Consider the following 19,065-nt stretch of genomic DNA (forward strand, 5'->3'; position numbering starts at 1 on the left):
AGGGTATCAATCCTCCGCGATGAAGGGGAGCTGTTAGAATTATTGGGTTAATATCTGCTATATTGTTGTAATTACGACCTATATTTTAGCAAGGCTATTAGTGTTTTGTCCAAGTCGACATGTCCTTAGGTAGGTAGTCCGGAATTCAACTTAGCGGGAGGGAACTACCTACCTAGGTAGGTATTCATCGGTTTAATAGAGCCTTCTCATTTTAATGATTCATACTTGAAAAAGAGGTTCTCTAGCAAAGTTTAGCTTCTAGAGAGATGCTCTTTTACTTTTTATGATACCATTTTTACTGTCGTCACCCAGATGTCTATATGGGCCTGTAGACCCCTGGACTTCACTATCGATAAGCCCTTCACCTTGATCTTCAATCACAAATCCCTGCACCTCCCCTGGACCCGGTCGACCAATTCATGCAGGCGGTGAGTCAAAATGGCAGCGGCAGAAAGTGGAGTTCTTATCTCGATCCACAATTCTTTTTTTTTTTTCTGCTGCAAGTGAAAAGATGCGATTTCTCTACCCTCCAACCGACTTCGTTTACGAACTGTAACCTGCCTCTTCTCGGGTGAGAGAAACCTCCTACCTTGACCAACTAACCGCGAGGTTATGTCAAGCAATTCGCGCGCCAAACCTCTTTCTACAAATTCTCAACGCCCTCCCGCTTGGCTGTTTACTAATAATTCTACCAACTCATCCGCATCTGCACCATCGAACGACACACAACCTACAATGGCTAAGAAAAGCCAAAAGGCGGTTAAATCAACGACCGCGCGTGCTCCTGCGGCATCATCCTCAACCTCCGCAAGCGGAAACCAGGCCCCGCCGACCCAGCTCATGGATCTCGTCGAATCATTCTTATCTGATCAAGGATTCAACAACGCCCATCGCGAGTTTCAGAAGCACAGAGCGAAGAAGGGCTGGAAGGAACAAGGCACAGGGAAGAACAAGGATAAGGAACATCATTCGCTAGTCAGCGTCTTCCAGACCTGGAAGACTTTTGCTAGTCAGGGCAACACGCCAGTTCTTGTCAAAGATGACCCTCTGCAGAAGATCACCAAAGTTAGCAGTAGCAGCAGCGAGAGCGACAGCAGCGACGACTCAAGCTCCGAGAGCGAAAGCGACAGCGATGACGCCGAAGACGTGGCCATGGCTGATGCACCTGCTGATGAAGAATCTAGTTCCTCTGAGAGCTCTAGTTCATCTGAAAGTGAGAGTGATAGCGAGAGTGAGAGTGAGAGCGATGAAGAGGCAAAGCCTGCCACGAAGGCTGCTGGTACTGTCAAGCCTGGCGCAAACCCACTGAAACGTAAGGCAGAGTCCGACAGCGAAAGTTCCTCTGAATCCGATTCTGACTCAGCAGACTCGGATTCGGAGGACGAACGACCACAGGCCAAGAAGGCCAAGACCAGCGAGAGCTCTGACGAGAGCTCATCGTCGGAGTCTGATTCATCTGACGACGACAGCTCCTCTGATGAAGATGAGGCCAAGCCTAAAGTCGCTAAAGCCCAAGATGACGATTCATCTTCCGGATCCGGTTCTGATTCCGACGGGTCAGACTCCGACTCTGATGAAGAACCAGAGGTGGACTTGAAAGTAGCTGCTGAAGTACCGCTACCCGAATCCGATTCGTCCTCCAGCGAATCTGACTCTGACTCTGATTCAGATGACGAGAAACCGCAGCAACCCGCCAAGGGTTCTGTCATGAACGGTACGGGATCGGATACCTCTGCAACCTTAGATAAGGTATCGCCCGAGTTCGTACCAGCCCCTCTTCCCCCTGACCCGACCCTCAAGGCGAACAACCGGGGCAAGAATGGAACAAAGATTGCCAGGACGCAAAACACGCCCTTCTCTCGTATCCGCCAAGACGTGACGCTTGATCCGAGATTGTCGTCCAATGCCTACGTTTCGCATGGATATGGTGAGAAAGCCCATCAAGACCTAATCATAACCAAGGGCAAGGGCTTCACCAAGGAGAAGAATAAAAAGAAGAGGGGAAGCTATAAGGGTGGTCCTTTGGACATCAACACGAGCCGAAGCATTAAGTTCGATGATTAGAAGCCACGAATCAATGTTAGGGAACTCAAAAGAACCCCTAGGACACTTTACGGAAGCAAGAGCGAAGAAGAGACGAAGGCATCTCGGAGCCTTGACAAGTCGAAAACATCGTAATTCAGCATCAACGAACCCATCCATCGCTTGGGGCAACTGGACGCACTGTGTTGAATTGATTTGCCCAAAACATGCGACTTCAGTCAACCCCTACATTGCGTGTGTGTTGATAATATCCCGCATGTGTGTAGCGACGCTAGCACCTATTCTTTTCCACTCGATACCAATTCATACAACTTCTCGGAAGCCCAGTCGTCGTATTTATATCAAGCACGGCGGCTATTGTGAAAATACCATGCATTAGATTTTGGCGAACCGCGCTTTAAGCGGGCTGGGCCATGTAATGGAAGCCGATATTGCGCGGTAGGGCGAGTAATACCAGCCTGGAACTTTGTGTATGGCTAGTGCAATGGCACGGTTCTTAGTTGCTTTTTTGATAGGATTTCAAAAGACTTCGACAGTTCTGATGTTCTGAATTAGTCTTGATTAGCAAATGAACAATTGCTATTCCACCCCAGATCGCCTCGTATGATCCTACTATGTCTATCAATGTGATATATTGGTCGATTACTAAACAGAATAGGTGAGCTGTCGCGCGGTCATTGGATACCCCTTAAATGGAAATTCTTGTTACACAATCCTTCGTGGTGTTTCAATGGAGAAGTCGATATTGATTAGTAAATACGTAAGAGCCTATCTTGAGAAATAGCCTTCTACAAGGCTGATCAGGACGCCTGTGCCGCCCAGCGGCACCTGCGTGTTCTTCCGCTCACAAATGTGTTGGAGTGGAGCATCCCTCCAATGGCCATACTTATCACATCAGCACTGCCTCTTCCATATCGGCCCTTACGAGCGGTGAGCGTCTTAAATTTCTAGACTCGACCTAAACTATAAGGGATGATCGCTGTGATATGGGACAACCCGGAAGCGAGATCGAAAATAATAGTGTATATGCGTTTGGTTGTGATAATGCATACCAGATTGTAAGACTCTAGGTTGACATACCGGGTCTCCCTAATCATCCTAACCTAGGTGGTTAATCCATTATCTACCTATGGATGGTGACTTCGAGTTGCAGTATTGTCCATGAATAAGCTCGGTAAACTCGGGGTTTAAGACGCCCTAACTCTTAACAGGTGAGATAAGCCAGTATGACTTACAAAGAGAATGAAAGAGGTGTGACCACAAAGAATTTTCATTGACCAAAGAAATGATCTCAAGATCAGTGCATTGCATGTATTCCTTAGCAGTAATTAAGAATCCTAACCTGATGTACTGATTTGAAACGATCCATACATAGCTGATACGGCAGCTTGTCAAGCAGAACATGATTAGATCAGCAATTGACTATCGTGAAGTTGACCGGATATTAGTATGTAATGTGTGTTATTTTACTATAAAACCAATGAGTCCGGTCTAACTCTGCGAATACAACGTTGAATAGCAAAAGGGGTAGTTGGTGACTGTAGTATCGAAGTTGCGGTGTTTAAAAACGCCTTGCATATCGAGGCTGTGATATAAAGTCATGGGAAATCCATAGCATCGCAAGGCTGACTAGAATTCTCAGTTGTGCGTCATAGCTTCAAGAGTCCTGTGATCATGAATGATAGTGTAATCGCCGTAGAAGTTAAGTAAGGGACAGGAGACATGATAATATGGCGATGTCTCAAGTGGCAGCAATGGTAGATGCTCAGAAGGCGGCATAGCCTCTATAACACGTTGATTAGCTTGAGCCTACAATGAACTGGGGATATCCAAGGAGGAGGAAAGACAAGAGAGCGGTAACACCCAAGGTGGGGTCTAGGAAAGCGGAAGGAGTCGAAGATGTTGTCTTTAGATCAATGATCATGGTGGATTGCTTCTTTCTAGAGGATTGCTCAAGGTGATGTTGTCATCAAGCCTCACTAAACCCACAGAACTAAATATCGTGAGCAAACAATATCCTGAAACATCTCGTAAAGCTTCGCTACTGCCATGCCACTATGTTATGACGCTAGAATAGCTCCCCCCGCTATCGCTCGATTCCTTCAGACGAGAAGGTCGGATTTGACCGTTTCAATAGGGGCTTGATTTGAAGCATGATCTTCAATAGTAGTTAAGCGAGAGCAGTAGTCGATATGTGAGGGATAGAGCTGTTGTGGCGAAGCATTACGAGCTGTCAGGAACAAATTTATCAAGTGACAAATACCACATTGAAGCTGCGACGGCGAAGTAGCGTAGAGTAAGTTTGGAGAGCTTGAATTTCCACTTGAGGTCTTCTTTTAGTTGACTAGGACGTGAGTAGCTGTATGATATACCTACATGTAAGAAACACCAAGGAGGCCCCGGTAAGCCTCAATTCACAATTGTGTAAATGATACTGTGGCTTAGCAGTCAGTACAGAAGCTGGTAACAACATGGTATTGTCATAATCTAGAACAAGCGTCTAGAGCGGGCAGATATTTGCAAGCGCGCGGATAAGAATTAGTATTAGCTTCGGACGTAGCTACGAATTAGGCAGATATAGAACGTGAATCCATACGGCAGTCATCCGTACTAGTCATATGGATTCCACGTTACTCACAAGGCCTATCAAGGTGAAGAGATCAACTGATATGCAGGTACTTAGACAAGTAAGGGGAGAAAATGTTTGTCAATGGGTCGTCTAAGACCTCATTATCGGGCTCATATCAAATGATAACTTAAAGTGAGTTGGGCGTCATTTATGATGTATGAGTCGGAGATAATTTGAAAAAAGTGACTTAGAGCATGAGAATAGGTACCTAGGTATGTACCTCTTACATACTCCCCACAGTCAGCCCCTAAGTCAGCCACAACTGAAATCGCTTCTATTTTCTCGGTAATACAGATTGCAAACTAACCTAGATAGTACACAGTCTAGCCCAATTAGGGCTAGAATTCTAGCCTTACAACACACTCGGGAAAAGCACAGCCTTTATGTACAGCCCACCTTAAGTGAATTCCCCACGCGACCGTCATCTTGGGAACTTCTAGTTTCATCCACATTCTAATCAGAGACCGTCCGAATGGGACAGAACTAGCATTTGAAGTTTGATCCAACAGACTCAACGCTATAGAAGGGCCTGACTAGGGTTTATCTACACAAACATTCACTGACCCACGTCTCACTCGCATGTCATAGCCTTTTGCGCATCACGCGCAAACGGAAATGTACTGATGGGTTCTTTTTGCTGCAGTATACTTAAAGACGGCGATGACGACCAGCAGGAGAAGGCTGTAGATGAACCTCCTCGTACACCATTCGGTTTATCTCACCTACGCTACATACTTCACAAAATGACCGGAAATTTGGGTCGCGAAACAGAGCACCACCGCCCCAGCCCTGGGCGCGGGGCTCAGGTCGAACTCGACTTTCAAAATCTCATGATGGTTCATGCCAGCCCGGAAGAGCAAGCCGCGAATGATATTGTACTACAGAAAAGACAAACCGACAACAAGCAGTTCTATGGTGCTGATGGACAACAAAAATCGCATATTGCTACCGATCATTTTACTCGAAATGTACACATAATCGAGCAAACTCAACTATTGAAAGCTGCACGTCATATGCCTAAGGGCGCGCATCTTCACCTACACTTTAACTCTACCCTTCTTCCAAGATTTCTTTTGGATATAGCCAAAGAAATGCCAAACATGTACATATCGAGTCCTACCCACAAGCTACGGTCTAAATCTGATTTCGATCATTGTGAGATCGTATTCACGCTTCAGGATTACAGGAAAATACAAGGCATGAAGGAGAATCTCTCATGTGAGGACGAAGAACCCCCATGGTATTCGTATAATGAAGATGTACATAAGGTGGACGTGGTGGGCCCCAATCTATTTGAGGAAAACTATGAGCCGCGCGGACTGATGCGCTATGGATATTTCCGCGCTGAATGGGATGCTCAGCGAAAAAGTCGGAAATATATGCGAGATAATGCATCACAATCCGAGAAGCAATCGACAGCGGATGAACTTGAGCTATGGACCATGGATATGGACTGCGATGAATGGCTTATTAGCAAGCTTATTTTTAGTCGACAGGAAATCGACACGATATTTAACCCGCTGGATAAGCCATCAGATCCGACGCTAAAGCCGGAGACAGAAGAAGAGAAAGAAGAGAGACAACGGAAAGCAGAAGAGGCGAAGTGGTCTAAGGATATTGAATTAGACTTCCACAACAGCCCCTATAGAGATGTTCGCCAGAGAGCAACAAGGTATTTTGATCCACGATTTCATTGGCGCCAATTTACTGACAGACCTTTAGAGCATGGGAGAAATTTAATGGCCGCACCAGAATGATGAAAGGCCTATTCAATTATGAAAAGGCATTTAGAGCGTATACTAGAAAATGTCTAGAGGAATTTGTCAAGGAAAATGTCCAGTACGCCGAGATCCGGCCAAATTTTATGAAGAGCAACCAAGTTCTCCGAGACAACGGAGCAGGGAGCTTCAACAACTTTGGTTTGATGGAAATCATTGTCGAAGAGTATGAGAATTTCATGAAAGACATCGGCGACATGGACGAGAATGGGAAAATCAAAGACAATAGGAAGCTCGATCCTCAAGGAAATGCAATTTGTTTGGATAACAGCGAAATTCCTCTTGGTAATGGCCACAAGCCATCCTTGGGAGGGATGAAAGTTATCTACTGCACACCACGATCTTTCGCAAAACCCATGGTGAAGGAAGCATTAGGTGAATGCATACAAATGAAAAAGAGATGGCCGCAATATATTGCCGGTTTCGACCTCGTAGGCGAAGAAGCTTATGACAAGCGGTTCCCGCTGAGATATTTCGAAGAGGAATTCAGACAATTTCAGAAAGACTGTCGAACAGAACAGGTCGAGATCCCTTTCCTGTTCCATTGCGGCGAAACCCCAGATGACATCGAAGGCAATCTTCAATGCGCACTTGACCTTGACGCCAAGCGAATCGGGCATGGATACGCGCTACCCGGAAAGCCAGATATTATGAAGCAAATGAAGGTCAAGAATGTATGTGTCGAGGCGTGCCCAATATCGAATATGGTCCTCGGACTAGTGGAGCATATGGACGAACACCGGATATACGATCTACTTGCCCACGAAGTTCACTGTTCATTGAATAGTGACAACGGCACTTTATTCGAGTGAGTTTTCACATTTTTCCGAATTGAAGCAGTGTGCTAATTTTTACAACTAGGTCTACATTGTCTCACGATTTTTACGAAGTCATGGTTGGAAACCAGAATATGAACCTGTTTGGCTGGCGTCAACTTGCGAAATGGAGCATAGATCATTCTTGCCTAAGCCCAATCGAACGCGAGCGAATTTTGGCAGAATGGGAAAGACGGTGGACAGAAGAGTTTATTCCCGAGCTACTTGGGAAGCCTACTCAACGCCCGACCAGGCTTGACAGGTTGGACGAAATCGAGAAAAATCGACAGATAAGAGTGGCTGAGCACAAAGTGTAAAAACCTACAATAGGTAATGATAGTGCTACGTCATCTGTCAGGCATTCACGAGGCGTTTCTGTTCGTCGGGGCTAGGTGCGGAGACGGGGTATGAAGATTTATGATTTTACGAAGTTACTAGATACCTGATATGATATGGGCGTCGGTGGTAAGTAGTAGAGTCATAGAATACTAACCTATCTACGTCTGGGAGTGTAATGCTCGAGCTGAGTATTCTTGGACCTGGGAGTAGGTACTTAAAAATACACTGTTGTTTTTCTTATTAGATATACCTACCTGCATACGAAAATGACTTGAATCGGTACTAGGCAACCTACCTAGACGACTGAGTGGCTTCGAATTCACTCGTCAACTAATCACAATATTTCCGTAGATTGTTTAATATGCCTTACTTTGTTGTCCACCGAGATGTTGTTTGCACATCACAGATTGCACCTAGGCCGAAACAAAGACTTGCTTCCTGATGTGCAACGTAATGTGGAGGCGATGAGAAGATGCTACCCTCAAACAAAGCAGGCTGAGCAGGATGGTTGTTGCGCAGTGAAGATCTGCGCCGCTCTTGGCCAAATAAGGTAATACTAGTGGATTCGCGTAAGCTATGGTGGGGTTCATCGCCGTCTGTCATGTATCGTGCCAGCGCACTGGGCAGAACTCGGCCGGTTTGCAGTATAATAGCGCGGGCCGTAGCGGCTAATGGCGCGTTGAAGACCCTGTAAAAGATGAAACTTTTGAATCAAAGAACAAATAAAACCCACTAGATCCACTAGGAAAGAGGGCCTCCGATCGATAACCAATCACGAAAAGAGAAAGAAAGCGCGGGTAGGGATACCCCAACTTCAAATATCTTTTTTTCGAGCTACGAACTACAAACCATTCATTTTCCTCTTCAGCTTCTAGAAAAGGTTTCAACGTCTTTGTTTCGAGACTCTTTTTCTTCCCCCTTCATCTTCTCCTTACCATTGCACTTCGACTCAACTTGGCCTCTTTTACTTTGCTTTTTGGATTGAGTTATATATATCTTATTTCAAATGTACTTGTTAAACAATCGAACATGCTATTTCCCTGCCCTTAGAAACTTGGTCGGTTGAACTCAATCGACTCGTTTCTCTTCCATCATTCCACCAACCCAACCCGAGTCTCTTTAGCCCCGAAGTAAACTGCCCTATCCGCATTCTTCCCCCGCCTGTTTCAGACGGGTTCAAACTGGTTCACAGCTACCTCCCTAGTGATCAACTAAGTCGTTCCGAGTGTCTTTGCAAAGAGCACTAGCAATGGCTGACGGTAGATCACCAGTGGCCGTATGGTTCTCTTCTGACCTGGACGACCCTGCTGATCAGGGTCCCTGGGGTTGGCGGCTAGATGTTGTAACTCTACTTGCTGTCATAGGCGAATCGTCTATAGCAGAACATTCACAGACCATCACTGCCAGTATCTTCTGCCTCCTCCCGCGTCTCATCCCTGCCCCTCAAGCTTTCTTGAAACCCTCTCGTCCCGTTCGCCTTCCCGAGACCACTGCAAAGATGACCGGTGTCTATAGTGGCGTCACCCTCGATACTGTAGGCTTCTTTGCGAACATCATTCATCCCCTCGACGAGCTACAGCCATTTGCCTTCAAGGTCCTCGAGATCAAACACACTGATCGGAATAACGCCGGTGGCATGGAAGTCCCGCACACGCTCACGGAGAAGACTAAGTGGTGGTTTAATCGACGACATAGAAGCAACTCTTCCAACCCTGCTCTGGAACTCAGGACCCGACCCACTCTGCCGCGTTTTAACGACTCCCGGTCAGACACACCCGAAGGGAAGAGGTCAGATACTCCAACAAATACACTGTTCAACTCAAGCATCGATGTCGAGGCCGGAGGTCCAAAACAAGGGATCAAAAAAAGACCTACATTCAGAGAAAAGGCTCAAGATTTCGCGGCTAATCCAACACTGGTTAATACTAGCGCAAGGCCTGCAGTCCCGGCAACCTTATATTCGCCTCTCCATATCCTCTCCCTGTTCTCTTGCTTGTTGACATTAGGCATAATTGGATTTGCAGCCTGTTATCAAGACGGCACGGCCATTATCGCTGTGTCACTCGTGTCCTTCGCCAGCTCTATCGTCGGGTGGGCCTCATGGTGGAGACCCATCCTGATGAACCGAAGCCACACCAACAAAGTCCCCGAAGGTGATGTGATCATTCGCACACGCGAAGGTGCCTTTCTTCTTATCAAATGCACAGAAGAGGTTGCGCGAGAACTGTATTCGGGTACTGAAGAATGCGAGTACCACGTTAGCGGACGCGCATACAGAGTGCTCATGGGGCTAGGAACCTGCTTGCTGATGATATCTGTGATCTTGCTAGGTAACTGCAAGTGGTATACCCAGATTTTCATCGGCTGCAGTTACATCGTGTTGAATGGTGTCTATTGGGCTATGGGATTGCTTCCTAAGAAATTATTCTGGGACCTCAGTCGCTATGACGTTAAGGAAATCATTTCAGCGGAAGATCAGGACGACCGCGACTCGAAGTCTGAAGACCCACGTGAGGGCGTAAAAAGTTTCACGCGTACGCTGTGGTTTGCAGTCCGCGAGACTAAGCGTACGGCCTGGGTCCACCGGAGCGGCGCTGCCCCTGACACTCCGCAGTGGCGCAAATGGCTTGCTGAAGCCGAGCAGGCCGCCATAGATGGAAAAATGGACTGGCCTGCGGTCGGACGGAAGGACGACATTATGAAGTTGAGAGACAGCGAACTTAACGGTACCCCCATCAATTCGGACACTCGGCCCCGGGATTACGATGCAGCTGAGCAAGCGGCACCATATATCGAGGTGCAGCCCCAGAACCGGCGTCCTAATGATGGCACTTTGTAGGCGACTTTGCTTATGCATATACTGCTAGTCACGTTTGTTTTAGGAGTCAATTGCGTTGGATACCCATGTGTGAATGAGCGAGTTTGTCTAGGAGACCGACATTCAAGTCGAGGTCTATGGATTTGGTAATGATCCACATGATATGATTATCTTCTCTTTTACTACGGTTTTGGGGGCTGTCTTATCTAGGTTGTTTCATCTATACTGCATATTTGTGTATCCATATATAATCGAATTCTGCATGGTTGGGGGAGCATAACGACATGCGTTCAACGAAATGTCATGTTTTGCATGATACCTCCGGGGATTTCATATACCTACTCTATTTGGAAAAAGGGTTCGAAAATTGCATTTATAGGTGCTATTATTAAGCGAGGAGTTTTGGTGTCGAGGGTGAGCATTGGCTTATCGGGAATGCTGGTGCTCTTGGCTCATGTGTAAAGCGTCAATAGAGTTTTATGAATGGTCGATGATGCCTTTTGAGAGGTGAACTGTTGTACGAGTCTTTTCTATGAGTAGAAGTCGGGCGGATGTCAAGCATCTGCTAGCCTGTATTCGTGTTAGATAGTGCCGGTACAAGCACCTAGACTCCATGTGCCGTAGTACGGTATGACAACTACGTACTGCTACCATATGCTTAGAATTCATATATGAGTTCTCACTGCACGACCATTGCAATGCGAAAAAAAAAAACTAGGCAGTCTGAACATGTAGACCTTGTAGAATGTCATATAAATAGCACGAATGAAATTTGAGTCGTAAAATATCTGATTGATTCTAGATGGCTATCATTTACTTAGCGAACTTCTTGTTAGCCCCTTTATTGGCGAGCAGATCACCCAGATACCTACTGCGTACTAGCCAAATACCACTTGTCCGGTCATAAATTCATATTTGCTGATACAAGTTCATAGATACCTACAGAATTCTAGTTCAATATTGAGCCAAGCTATCTCCCCAGCTAATTGTTATCGCCACCAACTTCGGTATTTTAACACAGCAATTTCAAGTTATCTATTGCCCGTCGATATTATAGGAAATTATTGATCAGAAGAGAAGCTCATAATATAAAAGCTCTAATGTACTAGCTATTTGAAACGCTTCGGACAGTTGTAACCATGTATTCAGCTAAGATATAAGGGTGACTGACAGCTACTAGTTAATGAAAAGACCCGGAGGGATAAACGTGCTTAACCACTTAAGTTTTCAATGATTTCAAGCTTAAACGGGCAATAAACATATGTAATTCATATGAAATACCTAAGTAATATGATACCTAGACATAAGATCCTGAAACATATTAAACCATACGCTACGCTTAGGCACTTAGTGTATGGGTGTATAGACAGGTCAGACTCAAAGTCTGAATCCATTGTGGACTTATGTCTTTAAAGAAGGGATAACTCATGGCTTCTTATATGCTTTTCAGTTCAGTAGAGAATCTCTTATAGTAAGTAATACCTACCTAGGTACTAATTGTGACAATATTCTCACCCACCTATTTAGAAAGTTACTTTATTAGAATATAGAGATGAGGTAGCAAAGATCTCCTCATGATAAGTCGGTGATTATCTAATCATTTATATTAAATTCAATGTTGTCATTCATACAGAGGACGCAGGCCCTAAGTTAATTTGAAGGGAATAAACAGGAAAAGATACATCGCATACTTTAACCTATTTCAAATTAGAATGTCAACACACTAATCATAGACGGGGCCGGTGGCGAGTGGCAAAATCAATCAAATCAACCACATAGCTTTATGTGAAGATTACAGTAAACAAAGGATTTCACTAGCATCAGGGGTTAGTTGATGATCTAAACTTAGTGTCCGCTACCTATCTAATAGCGTACAATATCCCAGCTACTTGGAATCAATGACGTCGTGTCTTGAAGTGTGCTCATCATTAATATCAATGGTGCTAATAAATCTCGTGAGAATTGATGTAAGACGTGTGTTACGCTATCTTCTACCTTCAGAAATTATCAAGCGACGTCGCTTACTTCCAAAGAATCAGAAGACAGATGGATAGCAGTAGCTTCAAAGGGGATATCGAACGGCAGGACGAACATACCATGGCTCAGAACGGACATAAGGTCTCAGGGGGGCGTAAGAAGGTGCTCATTGTGGGCGCCGGCGCTGCCGGGTATGATTCATTTGAGCCCCTATACCTAAAAGTTCATGAGTCTAACACGTTCACTCTAGCATGTCTGCAGCACACCATCTATCACAACACCCTGATAAGTTCGATGTAACGCTCATAGATGCCGTCGACTATTGTGGTGGTCAAGCATTCTCTATTCCACTGGACAAGGAGCGTTACGGAGCATCGTGGTGTAACCAAGGAGTCCAGGGCGGTTCCTATATTTTCCATCACACATTGACCATGTTTCACAGGCAGGGCTTCCACGCGGATCCCGTAAACCTCCAAGTTTCATTCGGGAAAGACGAAATGTTCTGGTCCAACATGTTTCCCACGCGACTGCTGGCTCGTCACGAAAAAGAGGTTCGGCGTCTGCCAACGATGTTGAAGCTGATGCGCTGGTTCGAGATATTCTTCGCCCTGATTCCCCTGAAGATCGTATTCAAATTATTTGGGTTTTCTGAAGAATTCACCAACACCATCGCTCTACCGATGACAGCCCTATTTCTAGGCACCGGAAATGCAACTCCGGACGTTCCGGCCGTCATGTTTGAGCGACTGTGCACCTCGCCGACGTATGGCATGTGGTACACTCCCGATAGGAAGACGTTCATCAATAACAAACCTCCTATGGTCGTGTTTCCCAACTTCTCCGAGTTTTATAATACCTGGAAAGAGGATCTTATCTCGCGTGGCGTGACGGTTCGATTATCCACAGAATTGGTCGAGATCGTTCGACGGGATCGCAGTGGTGTGGTCGTCAGACTTAAAGCACGCACCCCAATGCACGATGGACATAACCCCACCGGCGGCGATCCCGATGCTTCCACTATCGAAGAAATGCATGACGAGATCGTAATGTGCTGTCTAGCGGACACCGCAAGGAACGTGCTCGGTAAGGCGGCAAGCTGGAGCGAGAAGAGAGTACTGGGGTCAGCTAAGTTTAGCGACGACATTACGATCACTCACAACGATTCGGATTACATGAAGAATCATTATGAGAACTTCTATAGGGATGACTTGGCGGTGGCCAAACTTAACGGAGTAGACCAGACCTCGCGTCTAGACTCTTCGAAAAAGAACTTTCGGCCAATGTACTACATCAAGATGTATGGAGAAGACAAGTCGAAGCTAGAGATGTGTTTCGATACGACGAACTACCAGAGCCAGTTTCCCGAAAAGGTACCCTTCGAGAAGCACGTGTTTCAGACGATTTACCTCAACAAAGAGCGCGACAGGAAACTATGGACGGATCACGAAATCAAAGAGGATAAGATTATTCGGAGGGACTGGTGGCATCAACTCTGCCACAGCTACACGCATTACCTGTTCGTGGTGCCGTGGATGATGTTCCTCCAAGCGAAGAACCATACCCGCTACGCGGCGTCGTGGACCTTGGTCAATGCGCACGAGGTCGCGGTCATTTCTGGCATTGCAGCCGCTGTGGACCTCGGGGCAGACTATCCTGAGGACCTCGAGAACGACAGGTTTGCTTTCCTATGCTTTCGACTATATTACCTCCTTGCATATGGGAAGTGGTATAGTAGCAGACGCAGACGCAGACACACTACTACGAAACAAGGGGGGTCCACCACGCAGGCCGCAAAACCAGGGGGTGGCTGGGGCACGGGGCTCTACGGCAGCGTATACGAGGGCCCGGGAGTGACAAAAACGGAGCGGCAGACGTGGAAAGAGGAGCTCAGGAAAGGTGCTAGTCTTGACAACATGGCCGGCGGAAATGCACCTGGGAGGAGCCAACCGTGAAAACGAAGCCCGCTGAACGGGGGTCCGTTCTCAAGCCACACTGTAAACTAGCGTCTCTACTATATTCAAAAGACCATCGTAAAGCCACGAATGCAGCACCGACTGAGTCACCGAGTTCGAAAGTGTGGTTCAGTGAATGCAATAGACCAAATCGGGACACCATGGCCTTAACTGGCACGTAGAACACGAGCCTCACCTTTTCAATGCACCGCCTGACTCCGCCTTAATTTCAGCTGTGGCTAACTGGATTAAACCCTTTTGAGCCTCAACCCTATACTACCGTCTGAGCTATAGAATTTGAGTAAAAACAAAATGAAACCAAAACATGTCTCCAACTAAGCATAAGCAATTTACAGTCTACGCGGCCTTACATGACATTATGTGGATATTGGTCCATGCCATAAACTCGTGTTGTCCGTTGTTTTCTATTGAGAAAAAGCTCGTGTCTAAAGCAACCACTGTGTTCCAGTTATTATAAGGGGGTTTATACTTACCCCCTTTTGGCTAATATAGGGAATCTATATTACCTATATCGGGATCTATCCACATGCCATGTACGGATGTATGTATAAGCAGGAAACCCGTCAGCAGCTGTCAGCCTTTCCCACCCCTGTGGGGCCAAATGTTCGAATAAGAATTGTCAGGTGTCAGCAAAGAGAGCCCGCCGCTAAATTAAGTCCCTCAAGTTTCCATTCTTCATTTGCCGTTTTAAGGGTATTACTGGTATTACTATTAAGGCTAAGCTTACTTACTTACTTAGTAGTTACGGGTCTGACTCATCAAAGGGATCCCGTGGGATCCATGGATCTCTGCTACGCGCATCGCATTGGGCAAGCGGGATCGATATATTTGCCTATAGAACCAGATATCGACCCAACATGGAGCCTCGCCCAGCAGCGACGCTTCCCACAGGCCCGACTGCGTCGCGGCGGCCGCCAGTGATCGTGAGGGAAATCTCGGCGCAGCAGACCTACGCCCTGCGACACGCTGTGCTCTGGCCCGACAAACCTATGTCTTACGTGCAGCTGCCCGACGACGAGGCCGGTCAGCACTTCGGCGCGTTTATCAGCAGCAGTAATGGCAGTAACGGCGAGGTTGGGATCAATCACAGCGTCGACGCCAATAACAACAACAACTACAATAACATCCGTAATCATGACGGCGACCCTACTGACCAGGACAATGCCAACAACGCCAAGGACAATGTCAGTCACAGCAGCACGTGCGGCTCCGGGAACTTAGCAGGAGCAGGCTCTTCCTCAGAAGGAGAAGAACTAATAAGCGTCCTCTCGCTATTCGTCGACCAGCCCAACGGCGCAACCACCACCACAACAAAAGCGCGGTTCCGCAAATTCGCCACCGCGCACCGGTGGCAGGGCAAGGGCGCGGGCACCGCGCTGCTGCGGCGCGCCGTCGACGAAGCCGCGTCGCGGGGCGCCACGAGCCTCTGGTGCGACGCCCGCGCGAGCGCCCTGCCCTTCTACGAGCGCTTCGGCTTTTGGCGCGCTGAGGGTGAAGGCAAGCCCTTTTACAAGGGCGGGGTGGCTTACCTGCGGTTGTCGAGGCGGTTGCCGTGAAGTGGTATTCGTATTTTAGGTATGTAGGTATTCTAGGTACGTATGTATATCCTAGGTACGTACTGGAGGTTTGGTAGGTTGGTTGGCAGGTTGATAGGTATGTAGGTGCCTGTCCAGCCTTACCTAGCCTTACCTGTGATGAAGGGAGGCCGCCGAAACGTTGTTCAGTCTGGGGATTAAGGGTCTTTTTTTTTCTCTCTTTTTTGGTTTGGCGGTTGTGTTGTTGTTGCTGTGTCGTGTTGTGTTGTTCGGGCTCGGTCTGGGCTCGATGGGGTTCGACTGGTCTAAATGTTCTGGATACCTAGTCTTGCAGGGCTATGTGGTCTGTGTCCTTAAGGCGGGTTGGGTCTGGTCTGGCCGTTGTTTAGGGTATTGTGGTGTATTAGGGTTAAGACCGGGGGTGGTTTTATGGAAGAGGGATTTCCGCCTCCGTCAAAATCGGGCGAAGGAGTGGAAATAGACGCGCTTCGCACCCAAGACTCACGAGACCACCGTACGACCAATGGCCCGCGCTTGTATATATAGGGAGCCGGTGATTGGGGGCCGCTGGAAGCAGCTCCGCCGCGGACAGCGCGTGTCCTGTCGTTCGAAACAGGCGATCCCCCGCGTTTCCCGTCGGGGGGCTGCGGGCGGCAGACGGCACATACATACCTACCTGTACATATCTACACTAGGCGGATGCATAGAGAGGCGCATACATTGGATCTCTTTTACTGGAATAAGAAAAAGAAAAACCTGGGTCCCCTTACCCTTACCTGATTAAACCCGAGTTCCCGCTAACGAAGTCAGGGATGGTGGGCCTCGAACGACCGTCCAGCCGGCCTTTCTCGTCCCTGATTTCGTGCTTGGGTTAAAAATGAAAACGCCGATGACGTATCAATCAGAAAAGAGTCCCTTTGGGATTTATCATCGCTGACGGGCCCCGGCACAGCAGCGCGGTAAACCATTCTAGCATTTTCCGCATTGCGTGCCCTTTGGAGCCCAAGGTGATACAGTCCCTCGCGAATAAAGGGGGGGCTGGTAAAATACAGGAAGTACAGCACGAGTACTCGATGTACCGTGGGTATACACAGAGGTAGACCGAATGTAGACCACATGAATATAGATCACGTGCAGCAGCCAGAAGATGTTTTGGTCGTCAAGCATGTGCGGTATGTATGGCTTTGTATGGTAGGTGAACGGTATTGGCTTAGGTTAGCATGAATTTACTTAGCACATGGACGCTACTGCGATGCAAGCTGATGTGTATTCTTACTTGAAAGCTTTAAGAGTCGACGATTCAACGATTCAACGATTCAACTATAAGGCACAGTGCAGAGGTGGAGGATGGGGATGCCCTCTCTATGGCATAGACGGCGATTCATCAACTACGGTATGAACTAGTATGAACTGGTGTCATTTCCACCCTTTCCCACTCGCTCCACTTACGCACTGTTTTATGCAGCGCGTTCTGGTATTACCTATCGGAACAATGTTTATGAGAAAATCATAAGGAAAGTTGAATCGAATAATGCATGCAAGCAAGTATTGCACATTGCACATTGCACCAAGAATCTGGTTCTCGAGAGTTATGCTGCTGCTGTCAGTGCTTGTCTGGGCAATCGATGAATCGATAGACAATCGGTGATAGACACCGAGATCTCGATGCGGTCGTCCATCACCCATCACTTGATATCGGCCGGCGATATATGACCTACCTAAATAGTATAGTCACTTGTGAGACATTTTGAATCCTCCAAAAACTTGGTGTCGACCGTTTGATCAAATGATTGTCTCACATTATCGACAATCGTCGGCGGACCCTTCGAAAACCCCCCAAAACGATACACAATCATCGTTCTTCTTCATTAATTAATTAATTCGTGACCAAACCAATGAATAAGTCGAAGCACAGTGTAGATTTCATAAGCCATCATAAGTATCATAAGTTTATCCAAGTGTAGTAAGGATGGGCGCGACGAACACGAGCCGTCACCGTAGGCATCTATCGGCGTCGTTAATCGCTCTGCTAGAGGAACGGTCGCCCTGCCAGTGGGAAAATTTCAATCGGACTATCACGACTATCAGGGGCGCTGGGATGGACGATCCCCCCCATTGTCCACTGGAAGAGCCGAGATGCCAAGTTAGTCCGCCATGGTCTGCCTTGGTCTGCTCTGGTCTGCCTAAGTTTGACAACACAATTGACGACTCAATAAGGGCGAGACGGTTATGACGGGGTTCTTGGCTTCGTCGGGGGGCGTGTAGCACTGAAAATAACCTCGAAACAGATTGAGAAAGTGGCTCGACTGCTTCCGTCGGACAACGGTTGGCTTATGAGGGATGCAGAAGTGTCCAATCCTATATAAATCAATGTAAGTCAATGTAAGTCTAGCCCTTGTGCGACGGTCCGGAGAATGTTAGACGGGCTCGGACTGGCTCTCCTTCGCTCGCTAAGGCATCGCATAGCCCTCCGGGGGGTGCAGACGCGCGAGGGTAATATTGGGAATAATGAAAAATTGTAGGGCAGAGGAGACCTAAACGACGTCATTAGCCAACGAAGAATTGCGTACGAATGTTTCCGAAAACTGTGATGGCCAAGGAGATAGGTCAGTAATTTTATGAAATTCTTGTGATTCTAGTGCCTCTTGTGACTTGGCAAATGGTGGCAAATATAGGGGGTGGGGTGGGTATGGGGTTGGCATCCATTCGCATCCATTAGCATGATGGATCCGTAGTGGCCACCAGTAGCCTCCGTCGTCACCTAGCCTCCGACCAATCATCTTATACGAAATGCATGCGTGCCCAACGTCGCAAATAAGTCGCAGTAGTAAGTTGGGCAGTCGAGCATCTGATCCAGCCTCCGTGCTCACCAGGTACAACTTTGTAGGCAGGTGGTAGACCTCTTGTACGCTTGTTCTGGCTTGTACTCTTTGTACGCCTCCTACGCTATCATGGCCCCTACAGTGTTACTTTTTTTCTTCCAATTTTTCCACCGGGGCCCGTTGGGCATACGTTCCCTAAACTAATTGGGCGCCTCGCGGTGAGTCAGGTAGGTACAGCACTTCCCTTGCAGGCAGACCCGGGGATGGTATCCTGGTAAGCACGCGGGTTGCGCAGTCTAGTACATATTGTATATGCGGCTTTCCAACAGCAGCTAG

The 19,065-nt window shown here is 47.4% G+C and overlaps 5 protein-coding genes across 5 annotated transcripts; all 5 read left to right on the forward strand.

Annotated features, from left to right (window-relative positions):
• The first annotated feature begins 306 nt into the window (after positions 1-306).
• F4807DRAFT_153837 (SRP40, C-terminal domain-containing protein) lies at positions 307-2,770 on the forward strand. Its single transcript, XM_047993248.1, has one exon. The coding sequence runs from the start codon at positions 613-615 to the stop codon at positions 2,062-2,064; it is 1,452 nt and encodes a 483-aa protein (XP_047852635.1). The 5' UTR covers positions 307-612; the 3' UTR covers positions 2,065-2,770.
• A 2,327-nt stretch (positions 2,771-5,097) lies between these two features.
• Positions 5,098-7,847, forward strand: F4807DRAFT_431614 (Metallo-dependent hydrolase). The gene is made up of 3 exons (XM_047998522.1): positions 5,098-6,344; positions 6,395-7,258; positions 7,312-7,847. Exons 1-3 carry the CDS (start codon positions 5,296-5,298, stop codon positions 7,580-7,582), a joined length of 2,184 nt encoding a protein of 727 aa, XP_047852636.1. The 5' UTR covers positions 5,098-5,295; the 3' UTR covers positions 7,583-7,847.
• Positions 7,848-8,418: 571 nt separating this feature from the next.
• On the forward strand, positions 8,419-11,057 carry F4807DRAFT_431616 (uncharacterized protein). Its single transcript, XM_047998523.1, has one exon. The coding sequence runs from the start codon at positions 8,854-8,856 to the stop codon at positions 10,441-10,443; it is 1,590 nt and encodes a 529-aa protein (XP_047852637.1). The 5' UTR covers positions 8,419-8,853; the 3' UTR covers positions 10,444-11,057.
• A 1,462-nt stretch (positions 11,058-12,519) lies between these two features.
• F4807DRAFT_468728 (FAD/NAD(P)-binding domain-containing protein) lies at positions 12,520-14,351 on the forward strand (the record flags this gene model as incomplete). The annotated part of the gene is made up of 2 exons (XM_048002634.1): positions 12,520-12,590; positions 12,650-14,351. The coding sequence occupies 2 exons, from the start codon at positions 12,520-12,522 to the stop codon at positions 14,349-14,351; spliced, it is 1,773 nt and encodes a 590-aa protein (XP_047852638.1).
• Positions 14,352-15,229: 878 nt separating this feature from the next.
• Positions 15,230-15,928, forward strand: F4807DRAFT_461851 (acyl-CoA N-acyltransferase; the record flags this gene model as incomplete). The annotated part of the gene is made up of 1 exon (XM_048001737.1): positions 15,230-15,928. One exon carries the CDS (start codon positions 15,230-15,232, stop codon positions 15,926-15,928), a length of 699 nt encoding a protein of 232 aa, XP_047852639.1.
• Between the last annotated feature and the right edge of the window lie 3,137 nt (positions 15,929-19,065).

This window comes from Annulohypoxylon truncatum, assembly GCF_022578515.1.
Source record: "Annulohypoxylon truncatum strain CBS 140777 unplaced genomic scaffold F4807scaffold_23, whole genome shotgun sequence".
In the NCBI taxonomy this organism is placed as follows: Eukaryota; Fungi; Ascomycota; class Sordariomycetes; order Xylariales; family Hypoxylaceae; genus Annulohypoxylon; species Annulohypoxylon truncatum.